General features: G+C 32.5%; 1 protein-coding gene across 1 annotated transcript in view; it reads left to right on the forward strand.

Annotated features, from left to right (window-relative positions):
- The window catches only part of LOC118205674 (cubilin-like), a 70,833-nt gene that overhangs the window by 15,246 nt on the left and 35,954 nt on the right, over nucleotides 1-19,633 (forward strand). The window contains exons 6-7 of the mRNA XM_085826321.1: nucleotides 1,653-1,870; nucleotides 7,111-7,273. Of these exons, the coding sequence (XP_085682447.1) occupies nucleotides 1,653-1,870; nucleotides 7,111-7,273 (381 nt within the window). The remainder of the gene's footprint in view (nucleotides 1-1,652; nucleotides 1,871-7,110; nucleotides 7,274-19,633) is intronic.

Raw genomic sequence — 19,633 nt, forward strand, 5'->3', positions numbered from 1 at the left:
AACTTGAAGTTTAACTACCCCTGATCTGTTCCATGCGACTTGCAAAAATGACATTTTCTCACTGGCGCAGCTGAGTCGCATAATTTTGACTGTATTTACTCTAAAATGTTTTTAATAGGATGGGGAGCTACTTACCAGTCAGGACGTTTTTCGCAGAAAGCCAGCATAAAATTTTAAGTTTTGTAAATGTTTATTAAAGTATGCTGCTTCATAACCAAATTATTTACAGTCTGAAAGACAGCCTTTAACTATAAAACTACTTTCAACCGTAAAGAGGTATTTGGTTATTCTGTAGAATCATTAGGCTTTATTGAAGCAGCAAACGTGAAAATGTGGAATGCTCTCGCCGGGACTTGAACGTTAGACCTCTCGATTACGTGTCGAGTATGCTTCCATTTACACCACGAAGGCATGCAGAGAGGAGGGAGAATATACCTTATATGTCTCCTCTCTCTTAACCCTTTGCGACACAGTGCGTCCGTTCTGGACACCCCTAAAAATTTCTTTCCCTACGCACAGAAAAATTGAATGAAAAAGGATTTGTAGGTTACTATAGGTTACTCTGAACCTTCTTTATTTATAGTAGATGGCAGCTCAACACAAACCAGTCTATATATTTTAGCCATGTTTAGTTTTTTAAGGCCCGCATGTTTCAAAGAAATCTTCTAGATTTTTTTAGGGTCTAAAAGGAATTGTTTGAAAAGAAATTTATGTTTTGTGGAAATGAATTGTGGAATGTTAAGAAAATGTTTTGTGGCTGTATGCTAATCTCCTTATTCTATATTAGTTTTAAATTTTTACCTTGAAATCTTGCCTAAAATCAAACAGCGAAACCTAGGTGTGCCCAGACCGGGCTCACCGATAATCTAGGACAACTCAGAGTCTGTATTCTTTGTTTCTCCGCATCTCATCGTTCAGTTCATTGACAGCAATGCTCGTTTCAGCACTCTTTTCAAAGCTCTATTCAATCAGTGGGCCCACTTTGGGCACGCCCACAGAATTAAAACGTTAATTACTATCATTGCAAAATTTTACTTGTGCACTCCTCTAGGCCTAATTAGACTGCCTACTTTTTTTTTTTTTTAATCAAAACTCCGTCTGTAAAAGGTAGCGTGCCGGAAAGGGTTAAAAGGCGACTGGGGATCAGGGGCTCAGTTGCCAAATCCTGGATGATGACGAATTATCGTCCACTAGCTTATACTTCGGGTTCCACTTGTAGAGTCACTAGGTTTATTTGAAGCAGAAGACGTGATAAATTTGAAACGCCCTCACGGGGATTCGAACCTTGGACCTCTCGAATACGCATCAAGTATGCTTCCAATGACACCCTGAAGGCAAGCGGAAATCAGGGAGAAAATACCTTATAATTCAAAAACCTTGAAACACCTATACAATAATAATGAAATAGCTGTATTTTAATTAAAGAAGAATGAATTATCTTTTTTCATAGCATTGTTATAATTTTCAACCTAGGTTAAGGTCCTTTCCTACTGCTTTCTGTAAGCTACCTGTGAAGGGCCTAGAGTCTCTCAACAGAATGCATTTTGCAGCAATTTTCTGCGTGTGAAGTTAGAAGCTATGTATACGATTCTAACTGTAGTATATTAGAATTTATTGCAAACAAAACAAAGTATCTGTGTATTCCGTTTTAGGTGTCTCTCAAGGTTGTGGCGGCATTCGTAACATATCGAATGGAGAACTTGGGGAAATAGTGTCTCCAGATATAAATTCAGATGGATTTTACGAATCTAATCTGGATTGTAGTTGGCTGATCGTCAGTTCATCTCCTGACCAAGTAATTTTACTGAATTTCACTTCTTTCAGCGTAGAAGACCAAAGCAATAACTCTTGCGTTTTTGATTACCTGGAGGTAAGCATTAAATGCCTTTATAATTTAAAATATTAAAATACAGCATTCAAAACAATATCCGCATACAAAAAAATATGAAATTGCTTTTGTTTATTTTATTCGCAATATTTACTTTTTTAGATGTTTAAAATTAAAATCCGTGTTTGTATCAAAGTGTATTCTAACTGAAAACATTAACTTAACATTAGTTTTCTTCCTTAATGGTATGCAATGCAATTAAATAAATTCAATCCATATGCAGTTAAATATAATATTACGGTACCTATGTAGGATTTACAGAGGGGGCTTACGTATTTTTAGAACGATTTGGATAAAGAATTTTAAAGAAGCAGAAGAGAAGATTGAAGAAAAATTTGATTAAAGGAAAATTATTTTAAATAATGTTTTTCAATAAAAAATGTTAGCAAAAGATTTTTATTTGAAATCGAAAATATTGTTTGCTACTTTTAAATATATTCTTCTTTCAATATGACACTTGTTAACAAGTTGCGGAGGTGAAGGATACTTTTTCGCTTTATAATATTCTTATTCCATAATTTAAATCGTTGTGAAACACATAGCAATGAAATATATAAGCGCAAAATAAGCCACTTTATTAGTTGGAAAAAGGAAAACCGTCAATCATTACTTCTACATGGAAAGAAAATTCCAAACGAATACCCGAAAAAGGTAAGTAATGTTTCTAATGTTTCTAAAGTTAAATCGCTGGTAACAAGAGAAAATCTGCCGACGTAGAAATAAATTACAGAGTCTTTAAATACATTTGTGGCAACAATAAAAAAATAATAAGCCGAGATCTAGAACTTGAATAAGCTAAAACCATAACGTTCATTAGCTTTTTCCGAGGCATATGGCTCAGAACAATTTTCAGAACCGTGTATAAAAACTAATTAGCGGGATGTAAATGGAAGTACATAGTGACTCTTGAAGAAGCGTGCACCTAAATAACTTCAACAAAAAGGTATATTTATTATTAAAAACGAAGAGAAAAATATTTACAAACCTGATTCTATCAATACAAAGAAAGTCGCAGTAAATAAATAGCTTATGATTGATGCAGGATTCTCTTACAATGGGAAATTAAAAATAAGAAGAGGACAAAAAAATGTTAAAATCAACTCTATGTACTATCAAGAGAATATTTATGTCCGATATGTACAGAAGAAATTCCATTTCTTTAACTCAATAATTTTCAAAGTGGGAAACTTCATCAAGATGATGCAACAAGTCATACTTCGAAAAGTACAACTGAAATCCTTGAAAAAATTAAAAGACTGACACAAGTATTGCATATAAACCTTTCCGACGCATTCCTGCTGTCCGTTGTCATTTCACCCATGGACTTTTGCGCTTTTGAACTCTTGAAAAGAGGTTTTTCTAGGTGCAGTCCTACTACAGTTGACAGACATTAAAAAGTAGAAGAAGAGGACTGGAAATCAAAGCAACTGGAAGTTTTACGAAAAGCCCTTCTATCATGCAAATCACGAGGCAGACTTCTACTCCAAAACATGCTATCAGATCGGACGTTTAAAAAAGTACTTTTTTACATTTCAAACATCAGTTAAGGAGTCCCGAAACGGCTCCCACTCCTATTGAGACTTTAACGTGTTTAAACTTTAAAAACGTGCAAACCTTCCACTTCATATTGAGACTTTAACAGAATTGCAGCGAGACAATTACAGAGAAATAGCTTAAGTGATAGTATAGAAGTGATATACATAAAAATGGTTATTTTCAATTGGCTTAATTCGGTTTCGTAAATTTTATTTAAAAAAAAAACCTACCGTTGTTGCCAGCCTCACGATTTTATTTTTAGTCACATATGCGTAAGAAAATATAGAATACTTTTTTACATGCCTGTGCTTCCAATTAATGCTGTATAATATGCATATATATAATGCTTTATATAAATATATATATTTGTATATAAAATGCTTTTTTAATTTTATATATATATATTAACAAACATGTATATATGTAAAAGAGCAAATTTAAAGTAAAAATAATTAAAAAAGTGTGCAAACATATAAAAGATTAACTTTTCGAACTAACTTACAATATCATTTAAATTCAGATAGCATAAGCAAATCAAGTGCAAAACCAAACCATGAAAATAAATTCACCAATTTATCAAATTAAAATTAATCTAATTTTTTTTTAAAAAAATGCATAAGTGAATGACTGTAGAGCTGGCAGGAGACAGACTTATCAAGGGGAAGTTGCCTCCAAACCTAACTCCCCAATCATTCAATTCGTGTTTCTTCATTCATGCAGGCAAAGGTAAAAGTCAAAACCAAAAGTAAATACATGGTGAAGAAAATCCAAAAAGAAATACCAATAAAGTGGTACTTTTAGAAAGTAGTAATTAAATATTAAAGGTCAAAAATTAAAATACCAATGAAGTATTTTGAGAAATAAGCATTGGAAAGTATAGTAGTAAATTAAATTTAAAAAAAACCTTTTTGGAAAAATTAATTTAGAAACCAATGCATTTTAGAAACCCTTGTCTATAGAAACCTTCCCGAACGAATTTGCATATCAAATAAAAAAAAACTCTAAAGAAATTAAAAAGGAACTAGACATAATTTATATAAGCAAAAAGAAACCAATTAGAACTAATTATAATTTATAAAAAACAAATATATACTTAAAAATATAATTACATATCTAGAAAATACTTAAATACTACATAAAAAATTACTTAAAAAATACTTAAGAGCAAGTAAGTAGTAAGTTTTAATTCTAACTTACCTACAATATTAGCGTTGGGGTCTGCAAAAGTATTGCTAAGTGATGTAAGTGTGTACTGCTAATTATATAGATGGCGCTAATATAAGTAGAGTGCCAAGCTACTATCTTTGCTTTATTAAAAATTTTTGTAAACTTTAATATTAAAATATTTAAATAATATAAATCTAGAAAAAATCAAAGAATATCCTAAAAGTATGTAATTTAAGTTTTGATTTAAACTGACCAACTGTTTATGGTAGGGAGTTTAGTAGCTGAGATATATATATACATATGAAATAATAATCAAGGAAAACCCGGAACACTGTTGATGCGTAATAGCTATATAGGGTCGATCCATACTGAAGAGGAAGACTTCTGATTGCGTAGTATAATAATACGTTGACTTGGTAATATCTAAGAAATATGGCAGTCAAGGCAGTTTTAATTCCAGTTTTATTTTCCACTTGAAATATGTGACCACATTTCGCTTAGCACTCTAGTCGTGCCTATTCAAGAACATTTACATTTTTGATATTTTTGCGATAGCAAGCAAGACAGCGAAATTACATCCTAGCAGGGCAGAGAGCACAGCTGAAGTACGTAGTTACGCAATATGGAAGTACACGAAGAGAAAGGTTTTGGTTAGAGTTAATAGTTTCAGTTCCCAATTATTACACCAACAGCGCTGCGCAGGATATGGAAAAAGGAATGATCTAGAAATGACGCAATCGGAAGAAGTTATTAAGATTTTTAGAACAGAGAGGGAGAATTAATGTTTTACCGATAGTTTAAATAATAATTTTGATTTACAAATTTTTATCCTACATATATCACAAACACACACATACATATGTATGTATGCTGGTGTAGGAATACTGAGACGTTTCTACGTCTCAGTATTACAGTTTCCACAACATTACACACCGAGTGTGTGTGTGCGTCTGAGTATAATGAAAGCAAATTCAGAAGTATTGATGTAGGAATACTGAGACGTAGAAACGCACAATATACTGATGTAAAGCACATAGACGGCATATTGAAGAGGAATTATTCTGCTTGCGTAGAATGCTAAATTCTTAATGACTTGGCAAAATTCTTAATGACTTCTTAATGACTTGGCAGTCGAGGCGGATTAAATTCCATTTTTATTTAAATTACTATTTGTGGTCACAATTCACTTGGCACTCTAATCGTGCTTCTTTCCACAACATTTACATTTTTGACACTGTTGCGACAGGAATACTCCAGAGCGAAATAGCGTCTTTATAGGAAGACAGGCAGAATCTAAAGTGTGCAGTTATCCAATATAGAAACTCACCAAGAGAAGGTTTGGGTTTAGGTTAAAAAGGCTTCAGTTCTCCAAATGTTAAATTCCCAATTAGCTATGTCATTAGCGTTACGTAAGCCGTATAACAAAGACTGACCTAGAAATGATGCAATCCAAAAAAGTTATAATTTTCAGAATGCATAGAATATACCTAAATTAAAAATGAGGAATTAAGAGACTATTAATAAATTAAATAATAAAGCTGATTTATATACTTTTTATCTTGCATATAGTATATATATATATATATATATATACCCACGCACATGTACCTCCCTTTCCTTACCTTTTTTCGGCATAGTTGGTACTGTTGCGATAGGAAGAGAGTACAGCGAAATTCCGTCCAAGCAGCACTCAGAAAGAAGCTAAAGTGCGCAAATATCTGAGTTTATATATATCTGAGTTTATTTAGATATAAAATATCTGAGTGCGCAAATATCTGAGTTTATATATATCTGAGTTTATATAGATATAAAATATCTGAGTGCGCAAATATCTGAGTTTATATATATCTGAGTTTATATAGATATAAAATATCTGAGTGCGCAAATATCTGAGTTTATATATATCTGAGTTTATTTAGATATAAAATATCTGAGTGCGCAAATATCTGAGTTTATATATATCTGAGTTTATATAGATATAAAATATCTGAGTGCGCAAATATCTGATCTCCAAGAGGAAGGTTTTGATTTAAGTTAGAAAGGATTCTGAGTTTAGGTTCCGAATCAACTACATCATCTGCTTTACGCAAGTTATGCAACATAGATTTATCAAGTTTCCTAAGTAGCGAATTGATGCAAGAATGTAAACTGCTTTTCTTCAGAATTTTAGTTCTTGAAGTCACATCTCTCCCCCCTCCCGGAAATTTTGTTCCAGATTTGTGTTAATCTAAGGTTGCAATTCGGAGATGATTTGAATCTAAAATCATGTAATATAAAATTTTTTGTATGTTTTAATAATATTTATCATATTCCTTACCAACACATCCTTGTTAATTTTGTTGTTGTTGTTGTTGTTGTTGTTTTTTTTTTTTTTTTTTTTTTTCTCTCTCTCTACTTGTAAATTTTGATCTAGTAACGTAAAACTAATTTATAAAAATGTAGGTTTATTTTATTATGAGCCAGTTACAGTTAATAATGCCTAAAAATAGAGAATTTTCAGTTTTTGTTCTACTTCTTAGGTGAGAGATGGTATATCGAAAGATAGCCCTCTCATAGGCCATTATTGTGGCTCCATTGCTCCGTCACCTATCATAACATCCGGAAACAAAGTCACCGTCATTTTCCACTCAAATGATGACATAAACTTGGCTGGATTTGCAATCAATTACTCTCTAGTTCCATGTAAGTATATTTTTTGCATTACACAGTAAAATTGTTTTATTAAAAGCTTCTTTTTTACTCGAAGACGTCATCATTAGAATATTACAATCGAAAGGATGGCAACATTACGAATATTTTTAAAACTGGATGTAAATAATATCCAGAAAATAAATTCTTCAACAAGTGGCGCTTCATCAGCATTAGCCGTCATGTGCGCATGTCAGGGAAATTCAGTTATGTTTATCTTTCCTTCGCGCCTAAGCTTGATTTTTCGCCTATCAGTGCAGAAAGACTTAGCGGATGCGAAACAAGACATCTGTCTACTTTGACTGTCTGTCTAAGACACAAACGCCATCTAGAGGAAATCAAGTCACGTTATTCAACCCACTGACAGAAAGTATTTATGTTCTCCAGCTGAAAGCAATGAATAAATAAATGTAATGAAATGAATGTGTACAGTTCGCTTCTTGAATGCAAACACAAATGCGAAAAAAAAGTCTCTTATCTATTTTTACTTCCTTATATGAAGTAAAGGAAATATTTTAACCTCGAAACATTTCGGATATCGTATTTCATCTAATTCATTCTGACTGCAATCGAATGTAATTTAATAATGTTTTTGGGTGACATCTGTACGTAAGGACAAAATGAAGGACTTTCTCCCAAAACGGGTTATAAAATGTATTCAGAAGAGATTTTTCTCGTTACGTCTCTACGTACGTGTGCATTTTTCTTGCATAACTCAAACTCGAGTACGACTCAGAACGTCGAAATTTTGTATATACGACTGCTATAACATGCAGTTCTGCAACTTCCTTTTTGGTTGCGATCGCGCCACCAAACGTATATACATATATTCGTTTATTGTTTTATTTTCATTTGAGTTTACGTATTTGAAGTTTCTTTTAATTTTACATGTACTCCTTTTGGTTGAGATCATAGAGAAAAAATTGGTTAGGGCTTTCCTAATGAACAAATCATAATTTTTCATTTCAGTTCAGACTTTTCCTTTCAACTTTAATTTTATATATATATATATATATATATGTTACCGTGAAAGACCGAAATTGGAGAATGTCGACTTTCACCGGAGAATATCAACATTCACCAAATACGTCGGTGAAAGACCGAATATTTCACTACATTCTTGTGTATTCGGACCCTCACCGGTGTATGTCGACAATCACAGACATGCTCTGGTGAAAGTCGAAAAGAGAGGTCATAAAGTGCCATAATAGTTTAAGTTGTTGCAATAAATAAGATTTGAATCACATAATTTAGTAAGTTTTTTATTACTGTTATTTTATTTTCTCATTTAGAACGTACTGTATAATTAAGTAAGTTTTTAACTTCTATTATTTTCCTTTCTCATTTTGAATGTATTATGTGTTTTAGGTTCTCATGTTCTTAAGTTCTTATTTCAAGTTTCAAGTGCGTTTATTCGCGATTGACTTACAAAGAAGAAAATATAATATTGTTATATGTTCAACATTCACCATTATACTAATGGTGAATGTCGACATTGACCGGTGTAAGTCAGAAATAAGTGTATTTGGAAAATATTTCGGACATACACCAAGAGACTATGTGAATGTTCTCCAGATTTCGGTGTTTCACCGTAATATATATATATATATATATAGCAAAGTGGAGTGCTATAACAGAGTGGGTATATAAAAGCAGTAAGTAGTAAATCATAAAATAGTGAGACCTAGTTCGTCAAAAATAGCGAGTTGAGCTGCAAATTTTAAAATAGAAGTATAATAAAAGGAGAGGTAAAAAAACAGCTAAAGCTGTAAAGAACATTTGAATTAATTAATTCCAGATATTACATGTTAAACAAAGTTAAAACAACAAAACTCTAAGCTAAAGCAATCAATTATACGCGAAAAAAACTTACATATTAAACAAGAAAATCTATACAACAAAATTAAAATCGGTGCGCGAAAAAAACCTAAACAATTTACAAAATACTGAGAAATATTACATTAAAAAAAACATGGTCAATCTACTCTGTTTAAGGCTTCAAACAGAACTTGTGAAGGGAAAAGGGCCTAAAGCCCCCCAACCAAATTGATGACCCATAAAAATAGTAATATAGCCACTCTGTTACTCGGCTCGGTGAGCTCAGTTTCTTTTTATTCTTATATTTTAAAAAATTGTGCATTTTTTTGCTTTAAAAGTGATTGAATTTTGTTGCTTTTATGTCCCGGTTAAGGTTTTTATGCCTTTAGTTAATCTGTATGCAGTAATAATAGAATTCTTAACAATTTAAAAGTTGGCGAAGTCAAACAGCAATTGCATTTTGGCAGCTGAGGAAGATGGTTCTATAGTTGAACCATCGAAACTAGTTCTGCAAAGTTTACAAATATAACGCTGATCCTTCTTGTTTGCCTCCTCAATAATGATTATTCGGCGTGTTATTTTAACCTAAATTTAAAAGTTAAGTTAGGTGATACTAAAGCCTAACGAAGCCACCATTTGTTTGCATTCGAAACTCTTAGTAGAATAAAGAATCAAATCAGTTTGTGCAAGTGTCTTTTTCTCCATCCGAGAACAAAACGTCCATTTTAACAGGCGCCTAGGCGACGAGATCCCATTTGAGTTTTAGCTCCGTCGCTGCTGCAGTGTCGGGCCAAAGGAAAACTTTTAATTTTATGCAACGAAAAATCTGTCTTCTTGTCAGTTGACCTAATTGCTTGTTTTTGGGTAGAAACTTTGTTTTTAATTGCAAAAATATTTTCTTTAACTGTTTTTAATTCTATTTAGTGTTTTAGGTTTTTCTGTATTTTACAATTTTTAATAAAGGTGCTTGGAGATTTTATGGATTTCGCATTGCTGCGAAGTGAGAATTGAATTCATTGAATGAAAAATATATTTCTAATGAAATTCGGGAAATACGTTTAAATGAAACGCAGCAAAAATTTGTGCACTATTTAATAAACCGTACAAGGATGGGCCGTAGACAAAGCCGTAGTGAGCTTTGCCATAAATTATAGAGTCTAACCTTCTTTGAAAACATAAACTAAAGGCCTCAGGCTTAACCTAAGAGTCTTATCGCTATGTCAAGTAATCAGACATAGTACTTTAAGGTATAAAAGACTTATAAAACTCAGATAATTTAACAGAAGTCATTTCTTACAAAACTATCCCTCCAGGCGGCAAGGCCGTATATATGCGTTCGAAAATAATGGCTCTCATAGCGGCAAGGCAGCATATATGCGTCCAAATATATTGGTCCTCATGGCGGCAAGGCAGCATATATACGTAAACTTAAATTTTGGCACGAAACGGCAAAGCAGCATATATACAGCCTGTCTCAGAGTGCCCTCCCCTCTCTTCTCTTAATGTAAACTGACAGGTGATAATTTTTCTCTGCGGGAGGTAATTGAGGAGAGGAAACTATCTATTCGCTAGGGGCAAATGGGTTTTATCGTTAGGTTTTGAATAACAGCTCGGAATAAATAGCTCGTTCAAAACTTCCAGCTGTTCCAGCTGTTCTGTGCTTATACCAGCTATAGTAAACTTAAATGTTTATGTTCGTAAAGAGAATTTTAATTTTACAGCCTAATTATTCTCCAAATTTTAGATGCAGTTTGGCAAAATGTAATTGGAATTAAAATTAAAATTGCAAGAAACTGCAACAATATTTTGAAATATGTGATTTCAATTATATTGCAATTGTAATTGGCTTCGCAATTACAATTAGAAAGTAAGTACTTTTTAAATGCAACAATAATGTATGTAATTGCATTTTAATTCTTAAGTCTTACAATTACAATGCAGTGATAATCACAAACATTATAATTATATAATCTAATTACAATTACAATTTTTATTGCATCTAATCACAACTACGGTAATATTAGCTAATTACAACGCAATTTTAACTGCAATTGCAGTAGGTAATTATAACTACGTAATTAGGAAAGTAATTGTCTCTAATAATTAGAATTACTTAACATAGTGAAATTATGATCATAATTGTAATTCTAAGTGTAGTATGCAATTGTAATAAAATTATGCAATTACTAAGTAGTTATAGTTAAAAAGTAGCTGTTTTTTAATTACAATTACAATTTACGTAATTTCATTTAAATTACAATTACTCTATATTTGTGAAATCCAATTTCATATTCAATGCAACTGCAATCATATAATCTAATTACAATTACACTGTCATTGTAACTCCGGTAAGTAATTATAATAATGTAATTAGGATAGCAATTGTTTCTGATAAAAGCAGTTACGTAGCCCAGGAAAATCATGATCTTAATTGCAAATGTAATTGCAGAATGCAATTGAAAACACATAGTAATTGGAATAATATTATGCAATTATCTTGTAATTACAATGTAACAATTTTTAATTACATATACAATTTACTCAAATGCATTTTAATTATAATTGCATTTTAATTGTGAAATCTAATTGAATAAACAGTATAACTGTAATTATATAATCTAATAAAAATTACAATGCAATGGTAATGACCTCTTAATTAAAATTGCGCAGCAGATGATTGTAACTATTTAATCAGAAAAACAACTGCCCCTTATAATTTCAGTTACATAGGCTAAGGAAATCGTGATAATATTTGAAAATTGCCAGTCAATAATATTATATTCGAAATGTTTCTGCATTTTGGATAATGAGTTTTTAAATAATACAACGGGATAATCACCTATAAGAAAAATATTAATATTTTCTGTCATGTCTTCTGAATCATCTTACATATATTGTAGTTTGTGGTACCAGCATAAATAGGAGTTTATTTAAAGGAAATATTTTATATAGACCGAAATGCACATAACGTTAGTAAGCAAATATGTATGTTTATGATCTTCGATATACATGTGAACTTAAATTACAAGTTTAAGGGAAAGCAAGCAAAGAGTTTATGCGAGTGCAAAGGGATGTTTTCGCAAAGGATTTGTTACGGGACGCTTGTCTTGTTTACATTACACAAGAAATAAATCATAAAAATTACATTTATCCTTTTCTTTTTAGAAAGGAGATCATCAAGGACTAAACTAAGTCTCATAATTTTATCCAACCTATTGCTTTAGCTGGTAAAAAAGGATTCTGATCAGCAGTCAGTATGTTTAATTGCTGTGTGTATTAGACATTTTACTAAATCCATTTATTATGAATTACCGCCCAGACAGTAAAGCGGTTCGTGACTCTGGTTGCCGTACCGAAGAGCCTGGGTTCGAATCCCGGATAGGGCATGAATGTAATTTGTTTGTCCTCTTCATAGGTGGCAACGGTGGTCCACGTATTAGTTCCCTCCTTAATAACATGACCGGCCTTAGTAGTGATCAATGTCTATAAACGGCTACTCCCTGCCATTGGAAAAAAAAATTACGAATTGGTCTTTTATTCAACATAATACACATTTTCCATAAATAGTTAAAATGCATTATTCAGTTACAAGTGAAAGTACTTGCATGAACTATTTTCCATCATTGTTTTTCGTAAGAACAAATAAAAGTACAATTTTCTTATGCACCTGTGATTGTCATATTATTTGGATTACGGTAAAGACTGCAAAGATGCTTCTGTGGAGGACTTTCTAAGGGAAACTGGCTCATGTTCACATCACCCGTTAATAAAAGCAGGAAAAGATCTTTATTTAATTGAATGCAACGAAAAGTTAAGAAGAATGATGTACTCATAGAGAACTTTCTAAAATAAAATGATTTGTATTCATGTTACACATAAGGAAATCCACGGAGCTATCTAAACATTTAGATTGTTTGCCAAAATGGGCATCCGATTTGAACTAGTAATATTCAAAAGAAGACTTATTGCTCTGCTGAGTGAAAAATCTAATTGCTTTTGAAGTTATATTGTAATTCGTACAATCATTGTATTACAATTATTATTATTATTATTTATTTTTTCCCCAATGGCAGATTGGGAACAGTTACAGTGCAACACAGTCCATTAGTCTATACAAGGCCAGAAGTTGCAGTCACTTTATTATGGAGGCATCTAATATGTGGGCCACTATCGCCTCCTTTGAAAGGACGAACAGTTAAAGCCATGCCTTTTCCGGGATTCGAAACCAGGCCCTTCGGTATCGCAGTCAGGCTTCCCTAACCACTATACTATCTGGGCGGCACAATTACAATTATAATTGCATTAGTTGTAGTTTTAACTACAATGAATTACCAGCTTTTCTCAGTTAATAACAGATAGCTTAAACTTTAAAGATAAATGGAAGGTCTTATAATTTGTCGAATGGCAATATTCTAAGAAAGTGTAGTCTCCAGGATGGTCGAAGTTTAATTACAGTCTTACATTTCGCATACTCGCAGCACTTGCCCAAAGGCTGTTCCAAGATTATTTCTGTTCACCTCATCCATTAATTTTGGAGACAGAATCATGTCTAGAGACATTTTTTTTTCTCTAAAGGACAGTATTTTATATAATAAAAAAATAATAATAATGCGTCTCCCTCAAGGTGCAGGAAACAACGAGTACTGATAAATTTAATTGAAATTACAATTATAATTCTAGTTAATACAAATACAATGTTACTTTAATGGTTAGATTTACATTATAGTTCTAATGGCAAAAATATCAAATGAGTGTCATAGATTAGTATACTTTTACTTATCACAATAATTAAACTTTTAATACCGTTTTATTTTATTTAGCTTATCACAATATTGAGCTTTTTAATACCGTCGGTACTGAAAAAATGTTTTACTACTGTCATGAAATGTATATTCGATAATAGTTTCTCAATGATGTTTTTCTTATATATTTTTCTGCATAATTTATAAATGTTTGCAATGGAAATAATTCTGAGGCTTTTATAATACTTCTAAATGTTCATGATATAAAGTTCCATTAAGGTTTATTTGAAGGAGACTCTCAGTGCAAGCACTCGAAAAGAAGTTATGCTACATTTACATATTATGAAATGTTTGAATGTACAGTATTTACTTGTAACAGCGGTGCTCAATATATCGCGTTTTCTGAAAGAATGCATGTGTTGCCTAAAATCGAATTTAAATCACTATAATCAGAATAATTGGCTAAAGTATTAAATTGTAATTTTTACAGCATCAATCGAATTAGTGGATTTTATTGAAGATTAAAATATGTTGATATTGACAAGCTATATTAGTTTTTGTACTATAATGAATGCTAGCTAGTAGCTATATGAATATAATGAATGTACTATAATGAATGCTAGCTAGTAGCTACTCTAGCTAATAGCTAGAGTAAAACTCAGGATATGGTAACATTAAATAAATAAATAAATAAAATTTAAAAAAAAAGAAGAAGCAGAAAACGAAAGCGTAAAGGAACTGAATACATTCGGAAAGAGAAGGCTTACTATGGTGAAACATTAGAAACGTGTAGACAAAGTGTTAATACTATATGTGAGAAAATACTAAGGACAAATTGAACATCATAGCTACGTTTGGTGCTTTCTATATTATTTGTATCAATATTAATATAAGTACCGAAAAATACTTAAAAAATAGGTATTTTCGAAAATTTAAAGGAACAAAATTGCAGTCTGAAAATTTATAGCAGCGGAACTTTTGAAGTAATTTGATGCCTTCTGAAGGTCGCCATGAACATAACAATTTATAACTGTCAGCTTTTACAACTAGGAATCAGATAAACTCTATTGTTTGGTAAACCGGACTGTCTAGTAAAGTTTTCGGTGCTGTTTATTTTCCGGGAATGGCGATGTATGCAAGCTTTTTTCTCTTTCTGCCCTAAGAATAAACAGCTCATAGGGGATTTCTGAAAAATATATAACCCTTTCATATATGTACTCATACCCTCATATTCACAATAGCGTTTCTTTATTTAGATAGCTTTGAACATGCAAATTCAGTAAAAATCAGAAAACAAGTACCATACTTATAACAAAGCCGGTTATCTCAGTAAATGAAGGGAATTAAGTACCGGCGATGGCAAGAGTTTTCCCATGGTTTGAAGACTAAGTAATTTATTCCTTTCAGAAAATTTTCTCGGAAAGCAAATCATCACTTACGGATAGAAGAATGTTCTAAGAACTACGGGATAAATTTATAATGGGAATAAAAGAATGAAAGAAATCGGGAACTCTTTTCTAGTAATCATTTTACTCCTCGAAAGTTGGTTTCAGTATCATCTTTTTAAGAAAATGACACATGAAATGGATTTCAGAAACTGAATCTCGAAATCATCAATAAATATCCAATATTCTGCATTTTTAAATATTTATTTAATTTGCATTTCAACCAAATGTTGAAAACAAAGCGGAAAAAAATCTCCTTACAAAAGGAAAAAAAAAAGATTCCCATTCTTTTACAGTGATATTCCATTAAATTATATCAGAAAATCATATCACTGTTGGATGCAATAAATACTAATTTCAGACATGTTGCCTGTTTATGTTGTTAACTCTCTTTTGCAACTGAACACTGGTAGTTTTGCCTAAGTTTGAATTCCGGCGAATGCGTTCGTTGCTTGGTATTTTGGTGAATTTTAAGTTGAATATACCAAACCAGTTTCCCTGAAAATGTCATCTACAAACGCATCCTTTTCCTCAAGCAGGTGCCCATCGTATGCTGCCTGACGAATGTGCAAGAATTTTTTTTCTTTTACACAGCTTTCATAATCACATATTACCCACCAGCGGCCGAGCGGTAAAGACGCTGAACACTGGTAGTTCGGTCCGAGGTTCGAATCCCGCGAACGGGCTGGCTGCATGGTCGTTTTCGTGGTTTTCCCCATGTGTAACGTGTATACGAGCCAGTTTCCCTTAAAAAGTCCTCCACGAAGGCATCCCTCCATTTAGGCAGATAACCCTCGTGTGCTTTGCCTTGAATAGTACCATATCAATAATACCATAATCACATATTATATTATTGAACATTTTTAATTTGCAAAACTATAAGTTATGGAAAACTCAATGACATATTTATTTAGATTAATAAAAAGATAAAAATTAAATGCGTCATCGGCATCATTTTGTTAGTAATATCATTATATAATTTATTGTACTATTTTTTTTTTTTTTTTTTTTTTTTTTTTTTTTTAAGTGTACTGGGGAATTAAAGAAAATTTCTCAAAAGTATCATCATGTTTTCGTAAACTGATATATAGTGTTAAATTATTATATTAAATTTCAGTTTATTATAGCAGAAATCGTAAATAGCTGCATTATGCTCTTGCTTCACTGAGCTTTCGGAAGTTAATCTGCGTCCATCCGCATAATCAAGAAGCAGGTCGATTTGTTTCTCAGTGCAATCGCTGTGGGATCTTAATTCTACTGACCGATGTTCTATAAATTTAAAATATTTTGCCCTGCCTAAATTCTGTAGCTCTGTACATTCTAAAACTTTTGCCGTTGTCAAGTGCCAAATTCTTAGAATTTCGCCATCCCTAAATTTTCTTGTTCGATGCCTCTTTAAATTCTAAGGATTTTTCAGCCATTAATCTGCCTCCTGGCCAGACGTGTTTTTCGATGCCACATATGTCACTGAAAAAGGTTGAAAAATCGGAATTTTAAAAGCAAACTTCCTACTTTTCATCAAATAAATTTTATCGATTAGCAGTGCTATGGAAGCATTAAAACATTTATGTAATAAATATACAAATACTTCAGAAACATTTTTTTCTCTCTACTGAAGAAACGCCTGTCTCTGACTACCTGCGAATTCGATTAAGTTTTATCCAAAATCTACGTCAAAGCGTTTCTTTTTGGCCTAATATTAAATTTTACATTGACATGTTCCTGTCCCTGCTTGATGTTGACAAGATTTATTCAAAACTTACTGTTCTTATTTTTTATTTTAAAACAAACAATTTAAATGGAAATCCTCAGCTTGCTTTTATTTATTTAAATAATAACATTTGATAATGTGAATTGAGATCTCTAAGTAATTTGCGTATTTGAACCCCCAAAAAAATGTTAAACACCAATTTTGAAGCTTTTGTTTTGGTTTGCTTTATATTTCCTTCAAAGCACGCGAGAGCTATCTACCTAAAGGGAGGAATGTCTCCGTGGAGGACATTCTAAGAAAAACTTACTCGCGCCCATTTTATGCACAGAGAAAACCACAAAAATTCCACTTTGAAAGGTAAAAGTGTCTAATTTTTTAGAGCGAGATTTTCCTAACAATGAATTTTAGCAATTTAATATAAGTGCTATATTTAATTAAGAATTAAAACAATGTTCTTTTGTGATTTACGTAAGGTAACTCTTTCTGTAAAAAATAATCATATGAAAATGCACCGAATTTCCGTGCTATGTAATTTAGTTCTGAAACTGAGAGGTATCTGTGACATCTTGTCTATATGTAGAAAATTTTTAATAAGGTTATTATGACTGAAATTTGTTTCAAAATATTCAATATTTCATAACTTCCATAACCAATAAATGCGATGAAGGTAAACTCCCCTTTTATAAATATGAAACAAGATAAACGAAATAAATTTGTGGTAAAATGAATTACAAACATTATGTCGTAATGACTGACACTGAGCATGTGTTTGTTATTTTAATAGTAATTTAATTATCAATTACATGTAGCTTTAAATAGGAATTAGGTATTTTAAGCCTGTTATAAATTTTTTCTTAGCGTTAAAGCTCGATAACATGAATCAAAAGCAGAAAATTAGTTAAACTACACTGTCTCACTAGTCGTAAGATTATATTACTTAAATATGCATATAAAAACAAATTAACATTCTATAAACGTACATTAAAATACCGAAACGCAATAAAAATCAATAACATTTATACTTAAAAAGCAACAAAGCCGGGCTCATGTGAATCATTAGAGGAGGCGCCCAAATTGGCTATACGGAATTCGAAAATTACTTTAATTATTAGGGGAAATAGGCTTCGTCAAACTTAAATCAATAAAACAAACCAAAAAAATTGCAAGAAAACCTGAAAATTAATGCAATATGCATTTCAGTGTTATTTCTTATTTATCAAAAACGAATTTTTTAACGTTTTTATTTGAAAATTATAAATAATTGGCTACATCATTTCTCTGAATTTATAAAACTACGATTAAAAAATACTTTAAGAATTATGGTATAATTATGCTATAAGAGTTATGACATTTTGATTTAATACAATTACTTTTGCTTAATACAAGTGTAGCTATTTTTATATTTATATGGACGCGCATTGACCTTTCTGCCTCAGGTGAAAAAATATCTTGGCACGGCTCTGATAAGCAATTAAGATTAGAAATATGCACAAAATTAGTAACAAGGCAATACAAAACTTCCTTTTCTGTTTTGGATTTCCAGAAAAAAAATATCTTTTTTCGTTTAACCAAAGCATGGACACAAAACGTGTTCCTTCCTCCGTAAGGGCAAAAGCAGCCCATCTGCTTAATCGCCTCTAGGCGGTAATCAAAGGACAGTAGGAAACCATCACTTTGGTGAAACGACTTGTTGATCGCCCTACAACATGGAGGTAGGAAGTAAGACCTCCATGCCCTACAAGGAGGGGGGAAGAAAATCTAACAAAGGCCGTTTTCAGGACAATTTTGGTTCACTCTAAATGAAAAAAAAATTGTAAACATGGTTAATTTTTACTGCAGTTTTCGAGACGTAAATAGATTTGAATACGAGCCGCCCGGTGGGCTATTCAACATTTATGGCGTAATTCAAAAGTAACGAATTCAAATTGAAACTAAACTAAATGGTAAGTCTAGTAATATGAGCATTCTTCTTTCCGCCTCATGGTTGTAAGAGTCCCTTCTCCCCACAGAAACAGGCACAGGAGTTCAAACCCTGTTCTGGCACCTTAAAGAGAGAGACTCATCGTTTATGCGACATCGATCGTTGTCTATGATTTGTTACCTGCCAGTCGCTCGGGCTGCCCGACGCAAAAGAAAATTACCTAGAAACTACTGCAGGCTACAACAGCCATCTACTCTAGGTCGTGCCAGGCTCAAAGGCTGGCCAATAAGTGACCTTTCCGGTGCCTCCAGAACTACTAGGTTCGTAATATGTATACCCCCGTGGCCGAGACTGCTTAGGTACAGATCCTAGCCAGTAGCTTCTCAGAGTTCTCTACGTCGACCTCCGGGGAGGGGGACTAAGTTAGCCAAAGGCTAAACAGAATAAATAACGCGCAAGTTGTCTTAAACCTGTGTCATCTTGACATGGCAAGAATAAGGCAACGCGGGAGGCAGACTGCTATCAAAGTGATCAACTAGTAGTGTGGCTTTCAGCAGTCAGAACACGCTTGGATTCAACAATCGACATGTATGTGTGTGTGTGTGTGTGTGTGATTATGGCAAAGCCTCGAGGGCTATCTGCCTAAGGGGAGGGATGCCTTCGTGAAGGACTTTCTAAGGGAAACTGGCTCGTATACACGTTACACATGGGAAAAAC

This window comes from Stegodyphus dumicola, chromosome 11 (genome assembly GCF_044657685.1).
Source record: "Stegodyphus dumicola isolate Sdum_Otavi_A_Nest chromosome 11, ASM4465768v1".
NCBI classification, from domain to species: Eukaryota; Metazoa; Arthropoda; class Arachnida; order Araneae; family Eresidae; genus Stegodyphus; species Stegodyphus dumicola.